The sequence below is a fragment of the Lutjanus erythropterus genome, chromosome 13 (assembly GCF_056507025.1).
Source record: "Lutjanus erythropterus isolate fLutEry1 chromosome 13, fLutEry1.hap2, whole genome shotgun sequence".
Classification (NCBI taxonomy): Eukaryota; Metazoa; Chordata; class Actinopteri; order Lutjaniformes; family Lutjanidae; genus Lutjanus; species Lutjanus erythropterus.
Genome location: NC_139329.1, coordinates 8,942,318 through 8,963,260, shown reverse-complemented (window position 1 = coordinate 8,963,260; position 20,943 = coordinate 8,942,318). Strand labels below are relative to the sequence as shown.

The 20,943-nt window shown below is 39.7% G+C and overlaps 1 protein-coding gene across 7 annotated transcripts in view; it reads right to left on the bottom strand.

The window, feature by feature from the left end:
* mical3a (microtubule associated monooxygenase, calponin and LIM domain containing 3a) overlaps positions 1 to 20,943 on the bottom strand; it is a 91,686-nt gene that overhangs the window by 35,699 nt on the left and 35,044 nt on the right. For 5 of the 7 annotated variants that reach the window (XM_084734035.1, XM_084734031.1, XM_084734032.1 and 2 more), the window contains exons 11-27: positions 20,486 to 20,579; positions 20,315 to 20,344; positions 19,641 to 19,788; positions 15,341 to 15,537; positions 15,046 to 15,164; positions 14,898 to 14,960; positions 14,582 to 14,758; positions 12,344 to 12,445; positions 8,788 to 8,898; positions 8,263 to 8,325; positions 7,942 to 8,055; positions 6,648 to 6,752; positions 6,124 to 6,237; positions 4,474 to 4,548; positions 2,344 to 2,451; positions 1,686 to 1,872; positions 255 to 349 (exon numbers count right to left, since the gene is read on the bottom strand). In XM_084734035.1, coding sequence (XP_084590161.1) covers positions 255 to 349; positions 1,686 to 1,872; positions 2,344 to 2,451; positions 4,474 to 4,548; positions 6,124 to 6,237; positions 6,648 to 6,752; positions 7,942 to 8,055; positions 8,263 to 8,325; positions 8,788 to 8,898; positions 12,344 to 12,445; positions 14,582 to 14,758; positions 14,898 to 14,960; positions 15,046 to 15,164; positions 15,341 to 15,537; positions 19,641 to 19,788; positions 20,315 to 20,344; positions 20,486 to 20,579 — 1,902 coding nt within the window. The remainder of the gene's footprint in view (positions 1 to 254; positions 350 to 1,685; positions 1,873 to 2,343; positions 2,452 to 4,473; positions 4,549 to 6,123; positions 6,238 to 6,647; positions 6,753 to 7,941; positions 8,056 to 8,262; positions 8,326 to 8,787; positions 8,899 to 12,343; positions 12,446 to 14,581; positions 14,759 to 14,897; positions 14,961 to 15,045; positions 15,165 to 15,340; positions 15,538 to 19,640; positions 19,789 to 20,314; positions 20,345 to 20,485; positions 20,580 to 20,943) is intronic. The other 2 variants (XM_084734037.1, XM_084734038.1) reach the window with 2 other exon arrangements.

Sequence of the window (20,943 nt, the reverse complement as noted above, 5' to 3'; positions counted from 1 at the left end):
ACAGATGGATGATGTCAACCGCGGCAAAGCGTTGGAAGACACAAGCACTCTTGGACGGTCAGAGCACAAGAACAAAAGGTGAAAGGATAAACAGGTTCCCTTCCCAGTACAACATCTGACTCCCACATGTTAAACCTGGTGCCCAAACCTAAGCACTGCATTCTGAAGATAAACCAAACAATTAATTTCTTCATTATTTTCCAGCCAACTGCGATTTCCACCAGGATTTTGACAAGTAAACAAAAAACAGGTACCTTAGCAGCGATTGGAGCAGGGGAGGGAGCAGGCCTCTTTCTCTGAGCATAGCCAGACAGACGGTAACAGTAGTGAGGCTTGCAGTAAAATTTCCCTAAAGGAGAGAGATAAAGGAGACAGACAGCATAAAAATAAATTCACTGCATGAATAAATACATACACTGCATAAATTTCACCTCACAGAGTCCATAGGTTTTATCTGTTCTGCAGACACAGACTATGTTTTGTCATTTAGAATAAAAACCTCTTCCTTTCTGTCTCTCAGTTCAGACTGTCAGTGGGTTTCAGTCCCACGGCTCTGAACTCTAAAGAACAGCTACACTGTCTCTACAAACAATCTGCTGCCTGTCCTCAAGCACAATAAACCCCTCCCAGAGAGGAAAAATGTGGAATCATGAGACTGTATTCAGCTCTGGGGTCAATGTAATGTAATGTAAATCTCGGATTTACACATTGAAAGACAGAAGGTGTTCAAATTCTGCATGGTTATAGTAACTTTCAAATGACTGTGATGGCAAAGATAATCACCTTTAGATGCATAAATGGGTCAAACTGACATAGTGGGTTTGTTTTCTTGCAATATCTGTATATCTTGCAATGAAAGCAAGTGTTGTTGTTTTGTTTAGCTTTTTTTAAACTAGGTTTACAAGTTTAAGTTTATAATTGCCAACATTTATGTTGATTAGAGCTAATTTGGCAGTCACAAATATTTTTATATTGTGTAATATAAAAGTGCTATTTTGATGGATATTTAAATATTTTTGTTTTAATTTGTTAATCAATGCTAACAGTTATATGGATTATGGCCAATGTATATTGCCTTGCATATAAGTGTACTAATATAGTAATGTAGAATAATAGCTTGTTCCTGATGCAGCTGTGTGAGGTTGACTCACACTTCTGGAGTGGGAGACTGGTGTGCACTGTTTGCATGCCACAGCCTCTTCTCTGATACGACCACTGGAGGGCACCAAAGTGGCACATTATCAAATTCTACAGATGGTTGTAAAACTTATAGATGTGATACTTTTCTAGCTTACTTTTGTTCTTTACTCAGATTGTTTTGGTTCAGCTTTTTAGCCCAAAGTTTTACTCCAGTGTCATGATCATTTTCTCAGCTAATCAATTTTGTTTTTCTTAAACGTCACACAATGGTGAAAAATATTGATCAGTGTTTCTCAAAGCCCAAGATGACCTCCTCAAATATCTTGTTTTGTCCACAACCCTCAGATAGTCAGTTTATTGTCATTGAGGAGTCAAGAAACCAGAAAATATTCATGATCAAGAAGCCAGAATCTGAGAATGTTGACTGTTTTTTTCTTACAAAAACATTTAATTGAACAAAATAGTTTAATAGTTGACAACTAACTGATAAATTATTGCAGCTGTAGATGAAACAACCAGAGAGACAAGTTATCTAAATATCTTACCGTCTTCCACGTCAAAGGCATAGGAGGACAGTCGTAGCGTGGTGCCACAGTAGTCACACTTGAAGCAGCTGCGATGGAAGAACTTCCCCTCCGCACTGAGCCTCTCCATCACGTAGACGCGCTTTCGACAGAAGAAGCACACATCGCTGCCACCGATGTTGACGGGGAACTCTTTTCTGAGGGAGCCCTGTGGAAGGATACAGTGCTGATCAGTTTTTGGAGAAGCATAGGAGGAGGAGGGGGGAGGTGGAGGAGGAGGAGGAGGAGAGGAAGGGCTTCAATGCATCAAAGATTTAGGTGACATCCAGCCACAAGCTCACACACCAGGCCGCTGTCGACGTATGCTGGGTATTGAGCTACTTTATAACCTAATAACAATACCACAACAGAGCAAGTCGATGGTTATTGATCAGTAGGAGTGGGGATCATTGAGCAAACGATCTACAAACACAACAGCATCCAAACTGCAGTTACTTTGTTGAGCAAACACATTCTGCAGCTAAAGGGAGGTGAAACTGTGACAGAAAACTAACACATCAGTGTGACCACAACAACATATCATTGTGCTGATGATATGCAAGAAAACAACACTCTCAGGCAAGTGAAAGCTTTTATCTGTGCTGCCACATGCCTTCTACCCCGGGGACAGCATGCTTACCGAATCCCTCTTTTCAGGTACGGGCTTAGGTTCTTCCTGAGACTGAAGCTGATTGGCTAACTGTACAGCCAATGAGTTAACTCCGCCTGTGTACATCCTTAAATAGCTCTATCAACAGCATTAGGAAAAAAAAAACAAAAGACAGGTGGACACACATTAGAAAATGATGGACGAAAAAGAGAGGCAACATGAAAAACAGAGGGAGGAGGAGTGTGGAAGGAGATCACTTGGCATAGCAACAGGAGCTAAAACACAGACTGCGTTCACACACAACAGTGTCTCACAGGGACATTTAGACACAACAAAGAAATGTTTCCATGCTTGACTGATCAAGCGTGTAGATGTGCTGGCAGCCCCGCCTAACTGCAAAACCAAATATAACTCATGAAAAAGAAATTCCAAACTTTCAGAAGAATAATTCCACAAATTCCACTGAGTATTTACTTGCCGACAAAGAACATTACTGGCTTTGGAACATCAGAAAGTTGAAAGACAGCAGCTTCCATGTGGACCTTTGCTTCTGTAGCATCGCTAATAATGAAGACTCAAGTAAATCCATCATGCATTTTTCATTCCCATGCACACACAGACACTCACACTGCACTGCTGTATTAAAAATCAAACAAAAGAACAAAAGAAAGAATGAATATGAACAAAAGAAAATACTAAGAATCCTCCAGACAGAAGGGATTCTCCATATCAACGGTTCAATTTCAATTTTAAGAACACAACTCAGACAAACATATTAGTGTGTCAATTATTGGCCCGATTTATCAGGATTAGAGCTGAACAATTAATCAAAATGTTGCTCTAATCGCAATGTCCGACAGCAATTTTCAACCTGCAGGACCTGCAACATTTGTTAAAGCAGATATGTGTGTCAAAATATCCTTTTAAATGAAATATCGTCATGCTGCAGAGATGTTCTGGCCGACACGTCACATTCTGCAGATTTATGAGGACATTTTTGTTTGGTACGAATCCCTGCAAGTGTTTCAATCAAATTAATAATCATTTAAGTCCTTTGAGATTAAAATCTCGTTTTCAAGAGAGACCTGGCTATTATAGCACACCATTACAAAGTTACAGAAAATTATAAAATACAGAATATCAACCAAATACATAATACAAAGTCCAGCTAAGACAATTGTACTCTTCAGTCACGGTTCAGTTAATATCACAAATCATAACACAACTGCCATATTAGTACAAACAGTTATTAGATTATTTAAATTATTTTATAATTAGATATTTATTTCAAAATAGTTCAGCTCTAATCGATCCTGTCCACTGTGAAAACATGTCTTTTACATAATGAATGATTGTTTCTAAATGTTATTCATTTATTTAATTAGTTTCATAGGGAGCATTTAATTTAATTTTTGTTCCATTTGTGTTTTTTTTATTCATAATTATTTATGATTATTAAAAAATACCAGAAGAAATTTGCCATTTCCGTGCCCTGATGTCTCCAGGAAGATGGATGGATTTTTCTTCTCTAATATCTGTATTAGCATCAGGTGGACCCTAGTTTCAATCTATTAAGACTCAAAAAAGCCATTTTATCCTCTATAGGGGAAGAATTGAGGTCAGATGTAATATGTGACAGACCTAAGCCATGCAAACGATCACTGAGGATGAGATTTGATCCTGCTTTGCCGTGCAGTCCCACTGTACTGCAAAGTTGTTACCCTGCCACAGTTGGAACTGTGCTTGTCAACATGGGAATTAGACTAGATGAGATTTTTGTTGCCAAGCTGCTTTTCCAATCCAAAACAACTACTAGGAACTCCCTTGGCCAAATAACTGTGGGATTTATAATTGAGATCAAGCACGCCCCAGCTAAGAACATTCTGATATCCATTCAGATAGAGTCACAGTCACATGGACTGATTACACATCAACATCGTGTTCTAATCACAACAACCACAGTAAACAACTAACAGGTTGCAAATCAGTCTGTTAATATTTCACAAGCAGCCAGCTTTCAAAGCAAGTCTCAGGTGAGCTCAAGTCATGTTAAGCAACTTCTGCAATGAAGTGACGATGCAGCTTGCTGAAACAAGTGCAGGTGTAGTGCGTGTTAGTGTCACCACACTCCTTCATTCCCTCCAGGCTTGAAGTGACTACCTGTCTCAAGGCGTCAGTGGACGAGGGGGGAGACGCCAGGTGCCACTGTTCCATAAAAAAACGCGAGGGTTTTTTCTTAGGGTCCAGAAAAAGGAGGGAGAGAGGAGTCGTTACAAGTTTTCAATGCGTTTCCATGTGTTGCATACCATTTTCTTACAGAGAACAAATCTTGTTGGGAGAGCAGCCTGTTGGTCAACTTTCCTCTGAGCCTCTATACTAACATGCTAGTATGTGTTGCTGTGGAATAGCATGCTACAAACACTGCTATTTCTCATTCTGTATTCAATCAGACATCTATTCTAATAATATTCCTATATATGGTCCCATGTAAATAGCAAATAAAGTGACTTGAACCTGACCCAAGTATCAAAATTAGGTAGCTAGCATTACTGACATAAAAAATCACAGTTCTTGTTTTTACTAACTTTATTTCCATATAGTTTAAAGATTAAATCTTCTTAATCCTACATTTGTCAGCTGTTTATATTCTGAAGAAGAACTTCATAGTTACTACATCTACATCTACATCTAAATCATATATGTCTAGCATTTTTAGACATTTTAATACAGAAATGCTATAAATTCTACCTTTAAGGTCCTGTTCCATTTAGTGTAGCAGAGCCTTTCCAGTGAGCCAACGTGCACAATAGCAGCACCCTGACTCTGTTTGACCTGAATAGAATGGAAGCAGGGATGCACCGATACCACTTTTTTCAGACCGAGTACAAGTACTTACATTTGGGTACTTGCTGATACAAGTACTTAATAGTGCCATGACAGTTCTTAAAATAACTTTAAAAACTGTTTTATTTTCATCAGATGTTCCTCACTTTCTAAATGTAACAAATCGTTGTTTCCTGCTGCAAGTGTAACCATAGTCACTTTACTAATTTTGTTCCCGCGTAAATTATATTATATTATATTATATTATATTATATTATATTATATTATATTATATTATATTACATTATATTATTCAGTGGGAATAATTCCACAACATGAATTAAGTTTACTGTCACATATAATTAGTTCATTATCATTTACAGGACTTTAACCAATATTTTAATTACATATTTACATGTGTGCTATATAAGTTTCTTCTTTATCTTGTCTAAGAGCTAATTAGTTCCTACCTGTCATTGATTAGGGGGGACAGGTATGAGTGTGGTGCCATGTGCAACAGTTTTATTTACCCTGCTGTGAACCCCAAAGAGTGAAGCTGGGTGTACTGTGCTGTCAGGCCGTTTTTGTGAAGATTAACAGGAGAATAAAGAAGAGTACATGAAGAGAAGCTGTAGCAGCTTATTACCAAGAAAAGAGGGTTAGAGGCTGCTGGCAGTGGTGCTTCTTCTTCATCTTTATACTTTTCGTGACGTTGCATCAAGTGTAGAGTAGTTTTAAGAGTACGAGTATGAGTACATGAGGACAGTGTTGGACTGGTATTGGTGCATCCCTAAATGGGAGCTTAATTAGCATCATTCCTAACGCCTGTTTACTCTACAAATCATGTCAATCATGACAAAACAACACCCTACTGGTGATACGTGGATGATTTTGGTGTCTTCTCCTAAAACAGTAAAGCTGACCAACAAGAAAAGTCTCCCAAAAACATGTGATAATCAGCTTTCTGTGTTTATGTGGAAATTTCACCTGTGGTGTGACTGGCTTTCCCTCAAAGTGAGAGGCAAGTTGCTCAGCCCTCTCCTGAATACTAAGCACATATAATGGCATTTGATCGTCAGAGTGCAGAGGCCTTGCACGCTCCTGCAGAGAAACAGATCATTCAGTCACAAAGGGGATGCACGAGGAGGAAACTGGAGTTACACTCTGTATTTTAGTAGTTCCTAAAAACAATCATTGTGGAAAAAGCCATAGATAGTTTGTTAGCCATTGTTTTCATAGTTCCAGCTGGCAGCCTTTAATTTATGCAGTAATGTTAGCCTGAGTGAGTAAACTATGAAAGCAATGCCCTTAAGTTAGTAAGGCTATCTAACAGAAATACCAAAACAACAGACTACACTTGATACTTCGTAAATAAACAGGAACTGAACAAGCTTGAGCGGGACTTCAAGTAAAGTCCTGCTCTCAAAAGCATGAACTTCCATAAGATGTTATTTCTCAGTACAACAGAGAGTGACGTGTTAGAGTCTCAGTCCACAGCATCATCACCTAACCTTTCTGGAAGAGTCAGGAGAGGATAGTGGTGACCCAGAACTCTCACTCAGGCTGTGGGACAGTTTCCACTGCTCTAAAAAGAAACGGGACGGCTTTTTCTTAGGCTCCAGGAAGAAAAGAGGAATAGTTGAAAGAGGGAATTAGACTTAGAAGGATGTGCATACGTTATACCAGTTGCATGTTCTTTATATACAGTTCAATGGCGGGTTCACACAAGATTTGTTTAGTCCAAAGGAACCGAACCCCAGAGCGTTGGGTTGGTGTGCCAGACTTGATCTCTGGTGCAACCTGAACAATCGTTCTCTGGTCCACCTCTAAGTGACACTCACTGTCAAGTGAACTCTGGAGCAATTCACTTCTACATTGTATGTGTCACTGCATCGTTTCAAAAACATTTACTCCTATGTTTTGGTGACAATTGAACTAGTAAAATGTCAATAGGCAGGGGTGAGATGAAGGTGTTAAATGAAGCCTCTTTTACATTTTTGCGTTCAATGGTACAGGGTACAATCAGCATTCACACCCAGCAGTGGTCACACATATTCATCAGCTTCAGGTCTGATCATCAGTGATGGAAACGTGGTTTTCAGGTGGACATGCTGATTTTCACTCCTTTTCCGCAGAGACATTGAAGGCTTGTAGCTACAGTCGGTAACGTCTGCAACTCTTTTGCTTGTTTTCCATTCATATCCTGCTTGACTTATCTCTAGCCAAGTGTTTGAATGGTGAATTTATTTCCTATAAATTATTCACAATAAAAGTCCACTTTTATTTGTTGCCTAAAAGCTTTTATTACAAAGCAGCAAAATCAGAAAAGCTGGATTTCATCACCAGTAACTTAACACGACGCCTATCAGCCAAAAGTGAACATGAAAACAGTGAATTAAAGCAGATACTTGAGAGTTCAAACAGTGACGCAAGAGAGAAAATTATACTTCTATATAATAATAGTTGGTGTCCTAGGAAACGTTCATATGTGTGGCCCTCTAAAATCTGCTGATATGTACTTGAGATCAACAGCAACATGAACAGAACCTGACAGTGGTCTATGATGTACGATATCCAGGTGGAAAATGTGCCATTTGTTGTCTTTTTACCCACCGACTAAATGACCAATAATCAAACGGTATTTCCATCACATGACTTATGTTTACAATTTCTGAACCGGACCGGTTAAAGCATCACATTGGTTCGATTTGGGAAGCAGACCTTTAGGTGTGAACCCACCCTAAACCTAAACTAAACTTGATGATGCAACCATGTCCTCACAAAATGTCCATGCATGGTGTTCACCTGTGGAGGCCTGTCAGGTTTGCCCTTAAACCTGGAGATTAGGCGCTCAGCCCTCTCCTGTATACCCGGTATGTGAATGGGTCCTGGGTCTGTCAGGTGCAGTGGGTTCCATTCCTGCCAAGGAAGCACTATTGAGCTGTGATGATGATTTTGGATGCAGCTTGTTTAAAGAAAACCCTGATTTGGTTGTTAGTTCCACGGAGAGGTCTGTTTTCCCCAAACCAGTACCTCATTAAAAAAATGTAAACCAAAAAGAAACACCCAACAAAGTGAGAGGTGACAAACTGAACATACATCCATGCAGTCAATCATTTACTCTACCCCATGTTTCAGAGGCATCTCGTAGTATTCGAGCTCCTCTTCCTCCGGAGTTTTACGCAAATGCTTCAAGGCAGAAATGAGCAGAAAAACACTGTATTAACGGTTTGGTTTGCTTCGGGAATCAACACATTCTTACAAAGAGTTGTTGATTTTTGAGTTAGAGAACAGCCTGTTATGCAGAATCTCTGACGGTGCCTGACAATAACTTACAACTAACCAAGGTCCCGTGGGTCTACATTTATTTACAAGCCATCACATCCCAGCAACACACCCTTCAGCATGAAAACAAGCAGCTCCTCTGATAATGACTCCCACTACCCACTCACAGGAAATAAACAACACTGTGAACTCTTTAGGAAGTTCATTTGAGGAAATGCAGCGTTCTGATATTATTTACACTAATAATAAGCGATACGAAAGGATGCATTCAGAGGGATAAGGAGACACTAGATGGGTTTGCTGTGGATTTGTGGCAGAGATTGACAGACACAGACAGACAGACAGACACAGCAGACTATGTGTCACCTCTGAGTGAAGAGAGAGCGAGGAAGTGGAGGAGGAAGAAGGGAGCAGAATGGTTTTCTTTGGGCAGCTCCGAGAGCCCGAGCTGGACTGTTGGTCTGCACCACTTCTGGCCTTGAGAGATGAGGAACAGGAACAGCACATTCAGCAGAGGATGATGAGGATGATGAAAATGATGAGATAATCCTGTAACAGTGGTAGCTGCACGTGTTTACTTATTTGCTCTGTTTTCCTCTCTTGATTTGTACATCAAACCTTGCTTTTTATCTTCCTCGCCCATTGATGTGCATAAAATCAACCAAATGATTTAATTGTGTGTTCTTTTACAACACCAATCACCTATAATGTTTTTCTTTAAAGAAAAATGGAAAAATAAGATTGATTTCATGTAACAAGACATGCTTCATGCTCCTAATTGATGTCATTCACATTAGAATAATACATTTTAATACTTTCAAAAGGTATTAAAATAAGAGATTAAATTATATCTAAAAATATATGCTCAGGAACACAGCACAAATGTAATAATCAATTTAGTTAATTGTATTGGTATCCTGACCCACTGGCACACATATATCCACACACACCCCCAAAAAAGTCAGCCCACAAAGTGTTCATGGCAAAAGAAAAACCCTGATGCTGTTATTAACCTTGACATAAACTTTCAAGGAAAGTGCATAAAACTTTCTCTTATCTTGGACATAAAAACAAAGCAAGGCACGAAATATGAGTGCAAGAAAATCCTAAAGACAAGGCACAGACACAGACAGAAGAATAAGTGGACAGATACTCTATGTCTGAAAAGTGACACCAATATGGAAGTGCCTTAAACCTGCTTTCTTTCTTTTGGTCACGGGCTGGTGCCTCCGCTGGTTGCATAAAGAAGTCCGATTAATGCCTAACGGCAAAATGACCCTACTTCTCACTTGGCTTATGACCTCTGTAAAATTTCTCCTAATGAGTTCTTGCTGAATGAATGAGCCAAAACCAAGCACCGCCCAAAACAATCTACGCCACACACCAGCTCAATGCTTTTGACGGTAGTACATGCGCTCTGGTTGCAAAAAAACAGGATGGAAACCTCCATAATGTCACACTCGAGGTAGTCTGCAAACAAATGAGTGATGTCACGGTGGCTCCGTCCACTTATTCCACTGTCTATGGGCAGGAGGAGAGAATTACTTTATGAAAACAAAGCAAATAAAACTTCGCCAATATACAGAGTGGTTTAAAAACTCTAAGTGTAGATAAGTATTTAGGATTATTCAAGATTATTATATGTCTTTACAATCGACTTTCAGCAAATTTACTTAGCAGCTAGAGGCTTACTGTGCAGCGAGAGGACATTCAAGAACAGCAGTGAATTAAATCCTATTAAACAGGAGAGTTTGAAGCTTTAAATTAATGCCTGTGAGGTGAATGCTTAATCTAGTGACAAGACAAAGACTTCCTAAGCACCAGCAGGAGAAAACCGGTGCTGGCACTTCACTGCGCTGACTCTGTTGTTCACAAGAGAGAACAGTAAAGCAGGACAACAACCAGCTGGCTACAGCTGCTCCTCTACTGAGCCTGGAGGAGTGAAGGAAGCGCTCGATCTAATTTCTCAGTCACACACCTACAAGTAGGGCGGGTGGCTATCAAAATAGCAAGCTTAATTCTATCTACTTCCATAGCGAGGATAGATGCATAGCAGGGAACATTGATCTGGAGCTCTCAGGTTGTAGAAAAGTAACATAAAAGGCAACAAGAACAGGAGGAGACTGCCCATTCTGTTTCTGTTTTATCTGATCTCATATTTTTCATTTTTCCTGACAACATAAGCCTCACACTAAAAAATCAATTGCCTTACACAGGAGGAATGTTAGGGGAGAAAAAGGCAATCAACAGGTTTGTTAGGCCTCAAGGATTCACAAAAAAAAAAACAAATAGTAAACATAGCTGGTTTGTTTATAAGAAATCTACACAGGGTACCCTTAACTAGATAACAACTGCCAACAAAAGCTGACTTTACATTTTTATTATTATATTAATGTATTTTCCTCTTAACTACAGTTTTGTGTTTTAAACTTTGCAACCAGGCAACAGTTAGGCAGCAATTTGGCATTTTATTACCATCACGGTTGTATTTTTAACATTTTTAACCTCATCTGACTAAATAAACCCGTCATTCAACCGCCCCCATGAGACTGGATTGGATATTTGCAAATTTGCAGACATATAATATAAAAATTTGAGTCTGTTTACTGCCTGCCTACTTTTGTGCAGCTGCAGACTCATGTTTCATTTTATATTTGTAACACAGAGTTTACAACAGTCACGAGGGTTTCAGCAAGTTTCAAGCAAATTGGTACAGTCGCACTGATGTTCCTAATGTGAAAACAGAAAAATACTGGCTGACAGCAGGTGTTTGCTGGTAGTTCTTTACAGAAGCTTTATGATTTTCTGACCATCCAATGCCTTTATAGCCAAAGTTCCAAATTTGAGTGTTTTCTCGCACAGGGTGCAGCAGGCCTCAAATTTGTTATTTTCAAAAGACTGAAATCAAGCACTAAATGTGCTGATCTCGAGCCAGATTTCGCTGAGCTTGCACTCATCTATATTAGGCAAAAGTACATTAACAGAAACAATTTTACCAAATCACTTCTAGAAGTAGCTTTTTTTGATGAGGAGACACCACATTAGCTTACATACTACATTGTGACGCTAACTGGGTGTGCTCTGATGAATTCTGACTCTGCACTGTTTAAATTAGTTCCACATTGATTTTGTTTTCTTGTTTTTATTACAGCACGATTACTAAAACTTTCCTCCAAAACACACTGAAAGACGAACTAGAGTTAATGCAATTTTGCGAATAAAATTATTAATAGTAAAAACGCAATATTTCAAACCAATCAAAATTGCATTATACATTTTAAGGATCAAAATTCACATTATTGTATTTTGGACTTTTTAAGGAAAACCTGAATGAAACCATCTGAACACTCCTCGTATTTTGTTGATTGATCTGTGTGGGGCTTATTCTGTTCTGAGTGAATGCTTCCCAGACTCTTGTGCTGTATAATGAGCTCAGGATATATTGCTCTTGAGGCTATCTTCTCTGTAGGAGGGTGGATCTTGACATAACAGGATGTGAAAGGAGCTGGAGGACTACCAGGCCAGTGCAGCTAACCATACCTGCTCCCCTCTGTTGGGCAGTGTTTGACACTTGATCATTTCTTTGTAGCGAATGCTCAGCTGCTCCTGCTGCTGTGTGCGTCTCTGAACCAGGACAGGAGAAGCAAGGAGGAGAAACCATGATGGTGTCACACTTTTATGTGTCGCTCGCACAAACATACACACACATAAAGCTCCACAGATATTTGATCGAGAAGTTAAAGACACACACACACAGTTTTTGTTAAACAAGCAACAGCTACTGAGTTAATTCCTCCGAATGTCACACAGCAGATCTGCAGACTGTCTACAGAGAGGGTGAGGCTAAGACTAGTGCAGGTGAGGGACAGCTCAGGTTAGATGGCTCTAGTTGTTAGTTTCACAGCACAGTTCCACTCTTTACCTTTCTCCATGCTGGAACAGGTGCTAGGCGCACTGGCTCATTCAGGGGGGTTTGGGGCGGGCTAGGGGGCAAAAGGCGGTCCAGATTGGGCAGAGACTCCCCCTTTGTGGTCAGATAAAGATGAGTGACAGCGAGAGTGGCCAGTAAGAGGCCCGAATAACCATGCAAGGAGTCATCACACAGTCCAAAGAGAGAGAGAGAGAGAAAAGAGAGAAGGAAGTGAATCATGGGTGGGTGGAGTCACAGTGGTTGGAAAATGTGTGTTCAAAACTAATAAGGAAATGACACAGAGTCATAAGAGGTTCATGCTGAGAGAGCTGTTCAGTATTTATAACAGCACTCAGAGATATAACACAGTAAACAGCATGCAGAATGTACATCAATGATGGATGGAAAGAGAGGAAATGCACATATTGTGTGCATAAAGTAGGCTATCTTTAGCCAGGCGACCGCTGCACTACTTAGCCTTTAGTAGGGCTGCAACTAACAATTATTTTCATCATCGATTAATCTGCTTATTATTTTCACAATTAACCATTTAGTCTATAAAATGTAAAAAAAAATGCTCATCACAATTTCCCAGAGCCCCCTGTGATGTCTTTAAGTTGCTTCTTTTGTCAAACCAGCGATCCAAACCCAAAGACTTCATTTACTGCTAAAAAGGACAAAGAAAAGTAGCAAATACTAAAATTTCAGAAGCTGAAACCAGCAAATGTTTGACTTTTTTGATTGAGCCCTAGTATAAGAGTATTTTAGACAGAGACACAACAATATGCTTCTCTCAAACTGTACATGGTGGATCACAGCAGTACAACTGCTATGCATGAGCACTCAAAGTGAAAACAAAGGAGTGCTCCATCAGTAGCATCAGCAAGACAGTGGCGTTCTTTTACTTTTTGTCAACATCCAGGCACGATATATTAGGATTATAACACGGGGAACGAATTTTTGTGAGTAGCAGTCACTTAAAGTGAATTTTCTTAACGTTTCTTCATGTTAGTAGTTTCAGCTTCAGTAGTTTTTGCACCGCTGCTGTTAACGTTCATATTATGCTCATCTTCAGCCATTTCAAATTTCAGCAGCCATGTATGTGTGAGAGAATGTCTTTGACTAATGTTAGACTGTTGTTACAGGCTGTAAATCATTTCAGTTATTTTGCTTGCCCTACACTGATGCAAAAATACTTTCCCAGTGATTATCTTACCAGCATATTACTTCAGTGATTAAATAAATCCATGCCATAACCATTTTAGGTTTTGAGTGAAGTATAAAAGAAACAAATCATTCCCCAGTTCAGGGAGAGGGTCGACACATTAATTTTCATGTCAGGCATCTGGCAAATAGTGTCTATTAAATAGAAAATATTAAAATATGTCACTATTATCATTATTCTAATGTGATTTATGTGTCTGTTTTTCAGGATTATGATTGATTAAATATTGAAATATTAATGAGACAAATATTTCATATTTATTCTGGGTGAATCAATTGTCAAATTAAGTAATAGTTATAATTAGTAATAGTTAAGTAATAACAACAATATTTAGAATAAATGGATAAATTAGTTGTCAGATTAGTTGACTAATCGAACAGATAACCCCTAGATTAATTTATAAATAATAATAGTTAGTTGCAGCCTTCCTCGCAAACTTTCCAATTACTCACTATTAAGTTTTGTCCCAACATAATCAGCTATTTTCACAGACTTCTGAGGGCCAAAGCAATACACAAACAGAAGATTTTATATAAAAGAGACATCAAATCAGAGGCAGCTATTCCAAGACACACTGTAACAAGACATTTTCTCAAACAGCAACAGTTGAGAGTTGTCTTTTTTTTCCCTCTTTCAACAATACCATCTAGTGTCCCTGTGGCCCACTCCTCCCTCCCACTCTCAGTAGCAGGCAAACCAAAGCTCTGCGAACCATTTCACCCGAGCCCTCAGAGCCCAGTCAGCACTGTGAGGCCGCCTACGTGAACCAGGAACAATACCCAGCCTGACCAATATTAGCATTCTGGGCCTCAGCTCATTAATACAGTGGCCCGCAGCTCGTCCATCATGGGACTAGAAGCTAGAGGCCCTGCCTGCATGTCCATCAAAGGAAAAACAAACCACAATGAGTACGCAAAAATAATATGACCATCTCTTCCCTGCTGCTTAACCTTTCCTTAATGGAGAGCTTTTTCAACCCCCTCAGCTGTCATATCACTAACTGATGAACGTGACTTCCTCCATACCTGTCGTTTGAGTCCTGTTTGCTGCGGCGGAGCGTTCTCCTCAAACTTGGCGAGCAGTTGGGTGGCCATGACCTTGACTTTGTTGTGGTTCCCCACAGCGGAGGAGTCCATTTTTCTCTCGGACAGGATGGCCGACACAGACGGCCTGTCGTCGCGACCGCTCCTGGATACCTCCTCCTGTGACAAAGTAAAAAACAATGTTTGCCCGTCGCCGTCAGTCTGGTGGGATTAATTAGTCCGTTCTGGCTGGATTGGCTGCTCAAAACAATAATCACAAGCTGAACATCTGAAACACTTTGCTGTCACAACTACTCACATCTTCAGACTGGCTGGTTTTCCTTCTCTTCCCCAAACCGTCGACATCCTTCTCTTTTTTGTCCTGTTGATGACATGTCACAAGTTATTTTAACTCTAATGAATGTAGTGCAATTTTTGATGACTTAAAAATGGATCAGGAGACTGACCTTTGGGTTTCGTTTCCTGGAAATTGCTATGCTCTGACCAAGTTTGCTGAGGAAGGAGATGGGCGATTTGGTGCTGGCTATCAGTGCTGCCTTCTCCTCTGGACTCAAGTTGTGATTATCTGAGCAGAAATCCACAAAGAAACGAAGCAAAATTAAAACCATGAAAAAGCACATCAAATCCTCTCAGGATTATGGGTAATTATGTTTCCACAGCATCTATGAGAGGACAGCACTTCTGTAATTACACATAAATAGATCACAGAATAAGCAGCCCTACTGCATCTCCCACTCTCACCTCCGGGTGGCACTGTGTCCTTAAACATCTCATAGAACTGGCTGAGGTACATGACCATAGATAGTTTGTCTGGCTCCACCACAGAAGACATCTCCTTGCCAGTCATGCAGGGCGAGATGCCAAATTCCCTCTCCGCCACGTCAAAACCCAACTGGTTGTTCTTCTCGTGGTCTCGCTCGTCCAGGGAGTCAAAGTCACTGAGTGCAGGAGGAGGAGGAGAGAGCAGGATGAAGAGACCAAAAGAAAATGTGAGAATGCGATGAGGCAGGATCAGTGCAGTGAATGCTGCGACAAAGATAAGGGAGAAACAGGACTGACAGGCTAAATTCTTCATAAAGCTATAAGCGTTCATCTCGATAATCTCTGTAATCTCTGCTGCTACGGTAAATGAAACACAAATACACACTTACAGGATTCAACCAACATTAATGTTTACTTTGACTTGCCCGGTCAGGCAGTTGGTTAAATGGTAAATGGACTGCATTTATATAAGACTTCACAAAGCGCTTTTACACATATGTCATATTCACCCATTCACACACACAGTCATACACTCATGCACAGTGCCTTTGCTCCTTAGAAACTAATCATTCACACACACTTGCACACCAAGGGCTATGCCTTCAGGGGCAATTTGGGGTTCAGTATCTTGCCAAAGTATACCTCAACAAGCAGACTCAACGGAGCCGGGGATCGAACCGCTGATTGTCTGATTAGTGGACGATCCCTCTCCGCCACTGAGCCACAGCCACACCAGTCAGAAATCTATTTGCCTGTATTCAATTTTTACTTTCTCCTGTAAACTTTGGCTTATTCATTGCCAGCTATCAAATAACAACAATGACTAAAGTTAACTGTCATGTTTAATCTAGGGCTGCATTTTTTATAAAATATTGGAAAATAGAAAAAAATTGTCCATCCCAGTTTCTCAAAGTCCAAAATGATGTCTTCAAATGTCTTGTTTTTTCCGTCTAAAATCCAAAGATATTCAGTTTAAAATTACAATAAACAGAGAAAAGCAAGAAATCTGCCATTTTTGTATGAAAAGTTACTTTCACGATTAATTAATCAAAACTAATTTTTTACCACTTGCTACACATTCACTCTGTTTCTGCTTCACTCTGAAAGACCAAATTATTGTAATGTTTGACTGCATATTAATATTTTTTCTCTTTTCACACTGACATCTTCTGTGGACTGACATTTTGAAATCAGAAACAAAGTGATCTTTGCACTTTTTTGTACAGTAACTTTTAAAATATCCAACAAACACAGAGCAATATTATCATTCATTTGAAGTTGGCTTTCTGGCACCTTGACGAATGTAGGTCCAGCTCTCCTTTAAGCTCTGTTTTGGTTTCTACTAAGTCCTGACATATATATATTTTTAGAGATTTTTCTCTAAAAACAGCTGCCTGTTGTGACTGGAAACAATACTATGAAAGCAATGAAAGTCAAACAAAATAGTAAAGTTGCACACTGTAAAACAAAAACAAAGAGCTGAAAGACCCTTTAAAGGTCCAGGGTGTAATACTAATTGGCAGAATATGGCAGAAATGGAATATAATATTAGTAAGTATGTTTTCATTAGTGTGTAATGACCTGAATATAAGAATCATTGTTGTTTTCATTACATTAGAATGAGCAGTTTATATCAGTTCCTCTTCCACAGAGGCCGCCATGTGGCACCACCTCATTTCTACAGTAACACAGAATGGACAAACCAAACACTGGCTCTGGAAAAGGCTTTTTACATTTTCGTGAGTTTCGCAGCCACCGCAAGTTCTCCTACACGCTTGGAAGGGGAGGGTGAGGCGACATGGTTGTAATCCAGAGCTCACTACTAGATAGCACTAAATCCCACACACTGGTTCTTCAAAGCTCAACAGAGCTGAGAGGAACTGCAGAGTCAGGGTAGTAATTCTCTGTGAGTTCCTCACCCTGAGCGACCTCTTTCAAATGACATGATTTGATCCGCTGTTAAGACAAAAATATTAATTACTGCAGCTTTGAAGTACTTTAGCACATTCCAAATATCATGGTTGGTGATATCCTGATGTGCACTGTGAACCGAAATGAAAATGTGAATATAATAACTTTGACATAGGTGATATCTTCCACATCAAATCAGTGAGGAATGTACCTCATTTTGTGATGAATCAGCAAAATCTTAGAAAAAAAAGAGGGAGGAAATCTATATTTTCTGGCCACAACTTTCCAGCAGCTTAAGATGTAATGGAAATGAACTGACACTGAGCCTGCATTAAACACTAATGAGGAAGCATTTCTCTACAGCAGATTTCTGTACATGTTGTGGAAAGCTTTACTGTAAATGTCATTACACTGCAGCTGCAAATACCATTAACGGTGGTCATCAATACATCTGAGCTGCACATACAGTCCATCTAGAAAGCATTAGCATTAGAACATCAGGCACAGAGAGGACGCTCCACTCAATCCCTCTTAACCATCCGTCTTGTACATGCGCACACGTGAACGCAGTTTTCCCGAGGTACCTCCAGTCATCACTCTCCTCCCCGCCTCCCGTCCTCTGGCCTATCAAAAGCAACAGAGCACAACTGCTGCACTACTTGGTAAAGGTCAGCCAGGGCACACATACTAATAGCTTATAATGTTAATTGCCACGTTGCCTCCAGAGGGGAACAAACTACATTAGACAATGTGGATGGAGACTGTGCTGTTTATAGATTGTTTATGTGTGTGTGCGTGTGTGTGTAAGAAGGAAAAGCAGGGATATGATGAGGGCTCCCTTAGAGGACCCAAGAGGCCATTATGACTGGTAGCTGTCACCTCATTTGCAGTGATATATGACTCAAAACCAAGGTCCCAACTGGACAATAAACATTTGCAACCAACAAATTCACATAAACACAGCAGGCCGGTCATTCCAGGGCCAGAAACAGCAGCTGTTTTAACCCTTTCACTCCAACCATTAAGGGATACGCTTGGCAGTTTGCAGATGTTTTCCGTCCACAAATGGCAAAACATTTTTCCCCTCTGTATTAAAGCTATAGTTGGTAACTTCTATAAAAATAACTTTTTTTGCTGAAACTGTCACTATGATACCTTAGGAATAAATCTTCAAGTTTTGGTTAATTTTTTATATTGCAAAACTGCTTTGAATGAATAAATGCCAGGGTGCTGAAACATGGAAAGAAGAAAGAGCTGAAACCACACTGTGGTAAATTGGTTTATATTTTTATGTTATGGAACTGACTTGAGTGTGAAAGAAGGAGCTGAAAAAAATGAAACTAATGACTTACCATAATGTGTAATGTCATTTTCATTTTGTCAAAATGTATTTTTCTAAAATTGGGTTTGAAAAAATATCGTTCAGTTTAAATGATACCCAGCAATAAGTGCTCCCAATGGCATTTGCATCCAACGGACCCGAACAAAAACAACTTCCCACCCAAAATGTCACCAAACGAAACCATCAGTCCCCTGACTGATCCCGACTCCTGAAAGAAACAAAATATTTTTCTTATTAACCTAATTCATGTGCACTGTGAGTCTTAATTGTGTTTTACTGTCATCTACCCCTGCACTTTCTGTCTACTCCGTGTCTGCACACAGAGCAGAGGAGGTCATCAAATACCAATGTTTTGGGATGGAAGCTGGCTCTGATTGGTTGTTTTCATTCAGGCACGGTGGATTCCTGGACGTGCCATTAGGAGGCACAGAGAAGAGCCAGATGAACCCGATTTTTTCATGTTTCATGCAGTACAGTCAGGGTTACAGATGTTTATGATAAATCATTAATCAATGAATCGCCATCAAGAATTTAACCAATTAAAATTGTATCATTAGATAATGGATGTTGTGTGTACCACTTCTCCATAGCTCACAGGTTTTCTCACAGTTTAGTGTGGTCTGCCTTGTTAGTTTAGAAACGGCAGGAATCGCTCTCCATTTGACATCGTTTTGTTTGGTGGAGCCATTAGTTGAGGAAGGACAGACGGAGAGCAGCCATTATTGTATTTGTTTAAATGCTTCATAAATGAATGTTTAACATAACTAATGTACATTTAGAATTCTTTCAATTAAACTTCGACTGAGAAAAAGAAGTGCATTTTGTGGCTTGTTAATTATAAATGGATTAGCGATTTGTATCATGTAAACTATCAACTGAGGAAAATGCACAAAATTTACAGTTCTTGTCATGATATAGTGAGAGTTTCAGCAAATAGCTTTTTTCATAGAAGTTACCAACTGTAGCTTTAACCTGTGCTGGTTGTCTGCGGTGTGTGTTCTGTGTGTATTTCTTTCAGATACTCACATGAGATCTGGTCTGTATCGGTCGATGAGGGCGCACAAGGCCAGGCCGCTCTTCCAAGACATGGTGAGGTCCGTTACGTTAACATTCCTGTATCCCTCCGTTTGTCTCTGGCACCAGTTCAGCAACTTACTGGATCGAGCTATGGATTCTAGTGTGGCAGAACAAGAAAATTATAGGCTGGATGTGGAAGCAGCAGGTTGAACAGAATGTGGACTAAATGTGGAAGGAAATATACACGGTTTCTGGGCAGCACTTCACATCTCTTGCTGGGCAATCTCATGGCCTTGGTCAGGCAAGGCTGAGCAAAGGATCATAAAGTTTTGTCATCCATGGCTTCAACATCCGTGTTAGTACCAGTTTTAACCAGCCAATGAGGAAGTATTACACACCGTGAGAAAAAATTTACCGATGTGAAGAAGGAAAAGGATGCAGATGAGAAGTTAGGAAAGGATGCATAAGTCACAGGAAACCTTTACATGTTGAAAATAACCAGGGCATTCAAATGGGAGTATCAATGACCGAGTTAGTGCTCAGAGGCTGCAATAAGTCCATCCATCATTCCACTATTCATTTCACATTATTCATTCATGAGTACATGGCAGGTAAACTTTCAAACTGTTAAACTTATTAGGAATCCCTGGAAAGCAACACCATGCATTTGGACTTCGTGTTACCTTGCAACTGCTTGTCAAGCAGGCAATTGTCTAGAGTGAAAATAGTTCATCATTACATCTCAGCAACAGTGATTGCAGCAAAAATCCTGTGACACTGATCAATCAGGACATTAAAGAATATCTTTTGAAACAGTTCACAGTTTCCTTTTTAACCATGTAAAAGATACAAACCATTCCTGGCCAACTTGGGTGTTGACGAGTTGATCACATTCTCAATTTCAATGCGCATTTCCCTGGACTCCCCTGTGTCACAGAGATGCCTCATCTGAAACATACGCAGAATTATCACATATGTAGAACGGCAAACATACTGTATTAAATGAACAAAAGTTGTGTTTCTTGCCAATAAAAACACTTGTGGTATACACAAACACAGAAATGTACAACAGGCCTATTCAGCTGGTCACAATTAATATCCCTGTCCGACCTTTTAACAAGCTCAATATGCCCTTTGATCATTTATAAATATGAAAGAAAGTATAGCATTGTGATTTTATCTAAAAAGCCTGTTAACATTACGAGTGTATGGGTGTTGCTGTTTATTAGAAGATACTGTAACTGTTTTATTAGTAGACTAATTAACTCATTGTGCCTGTTGTTATGACAAAGAAATACTCATTATTTTAAAA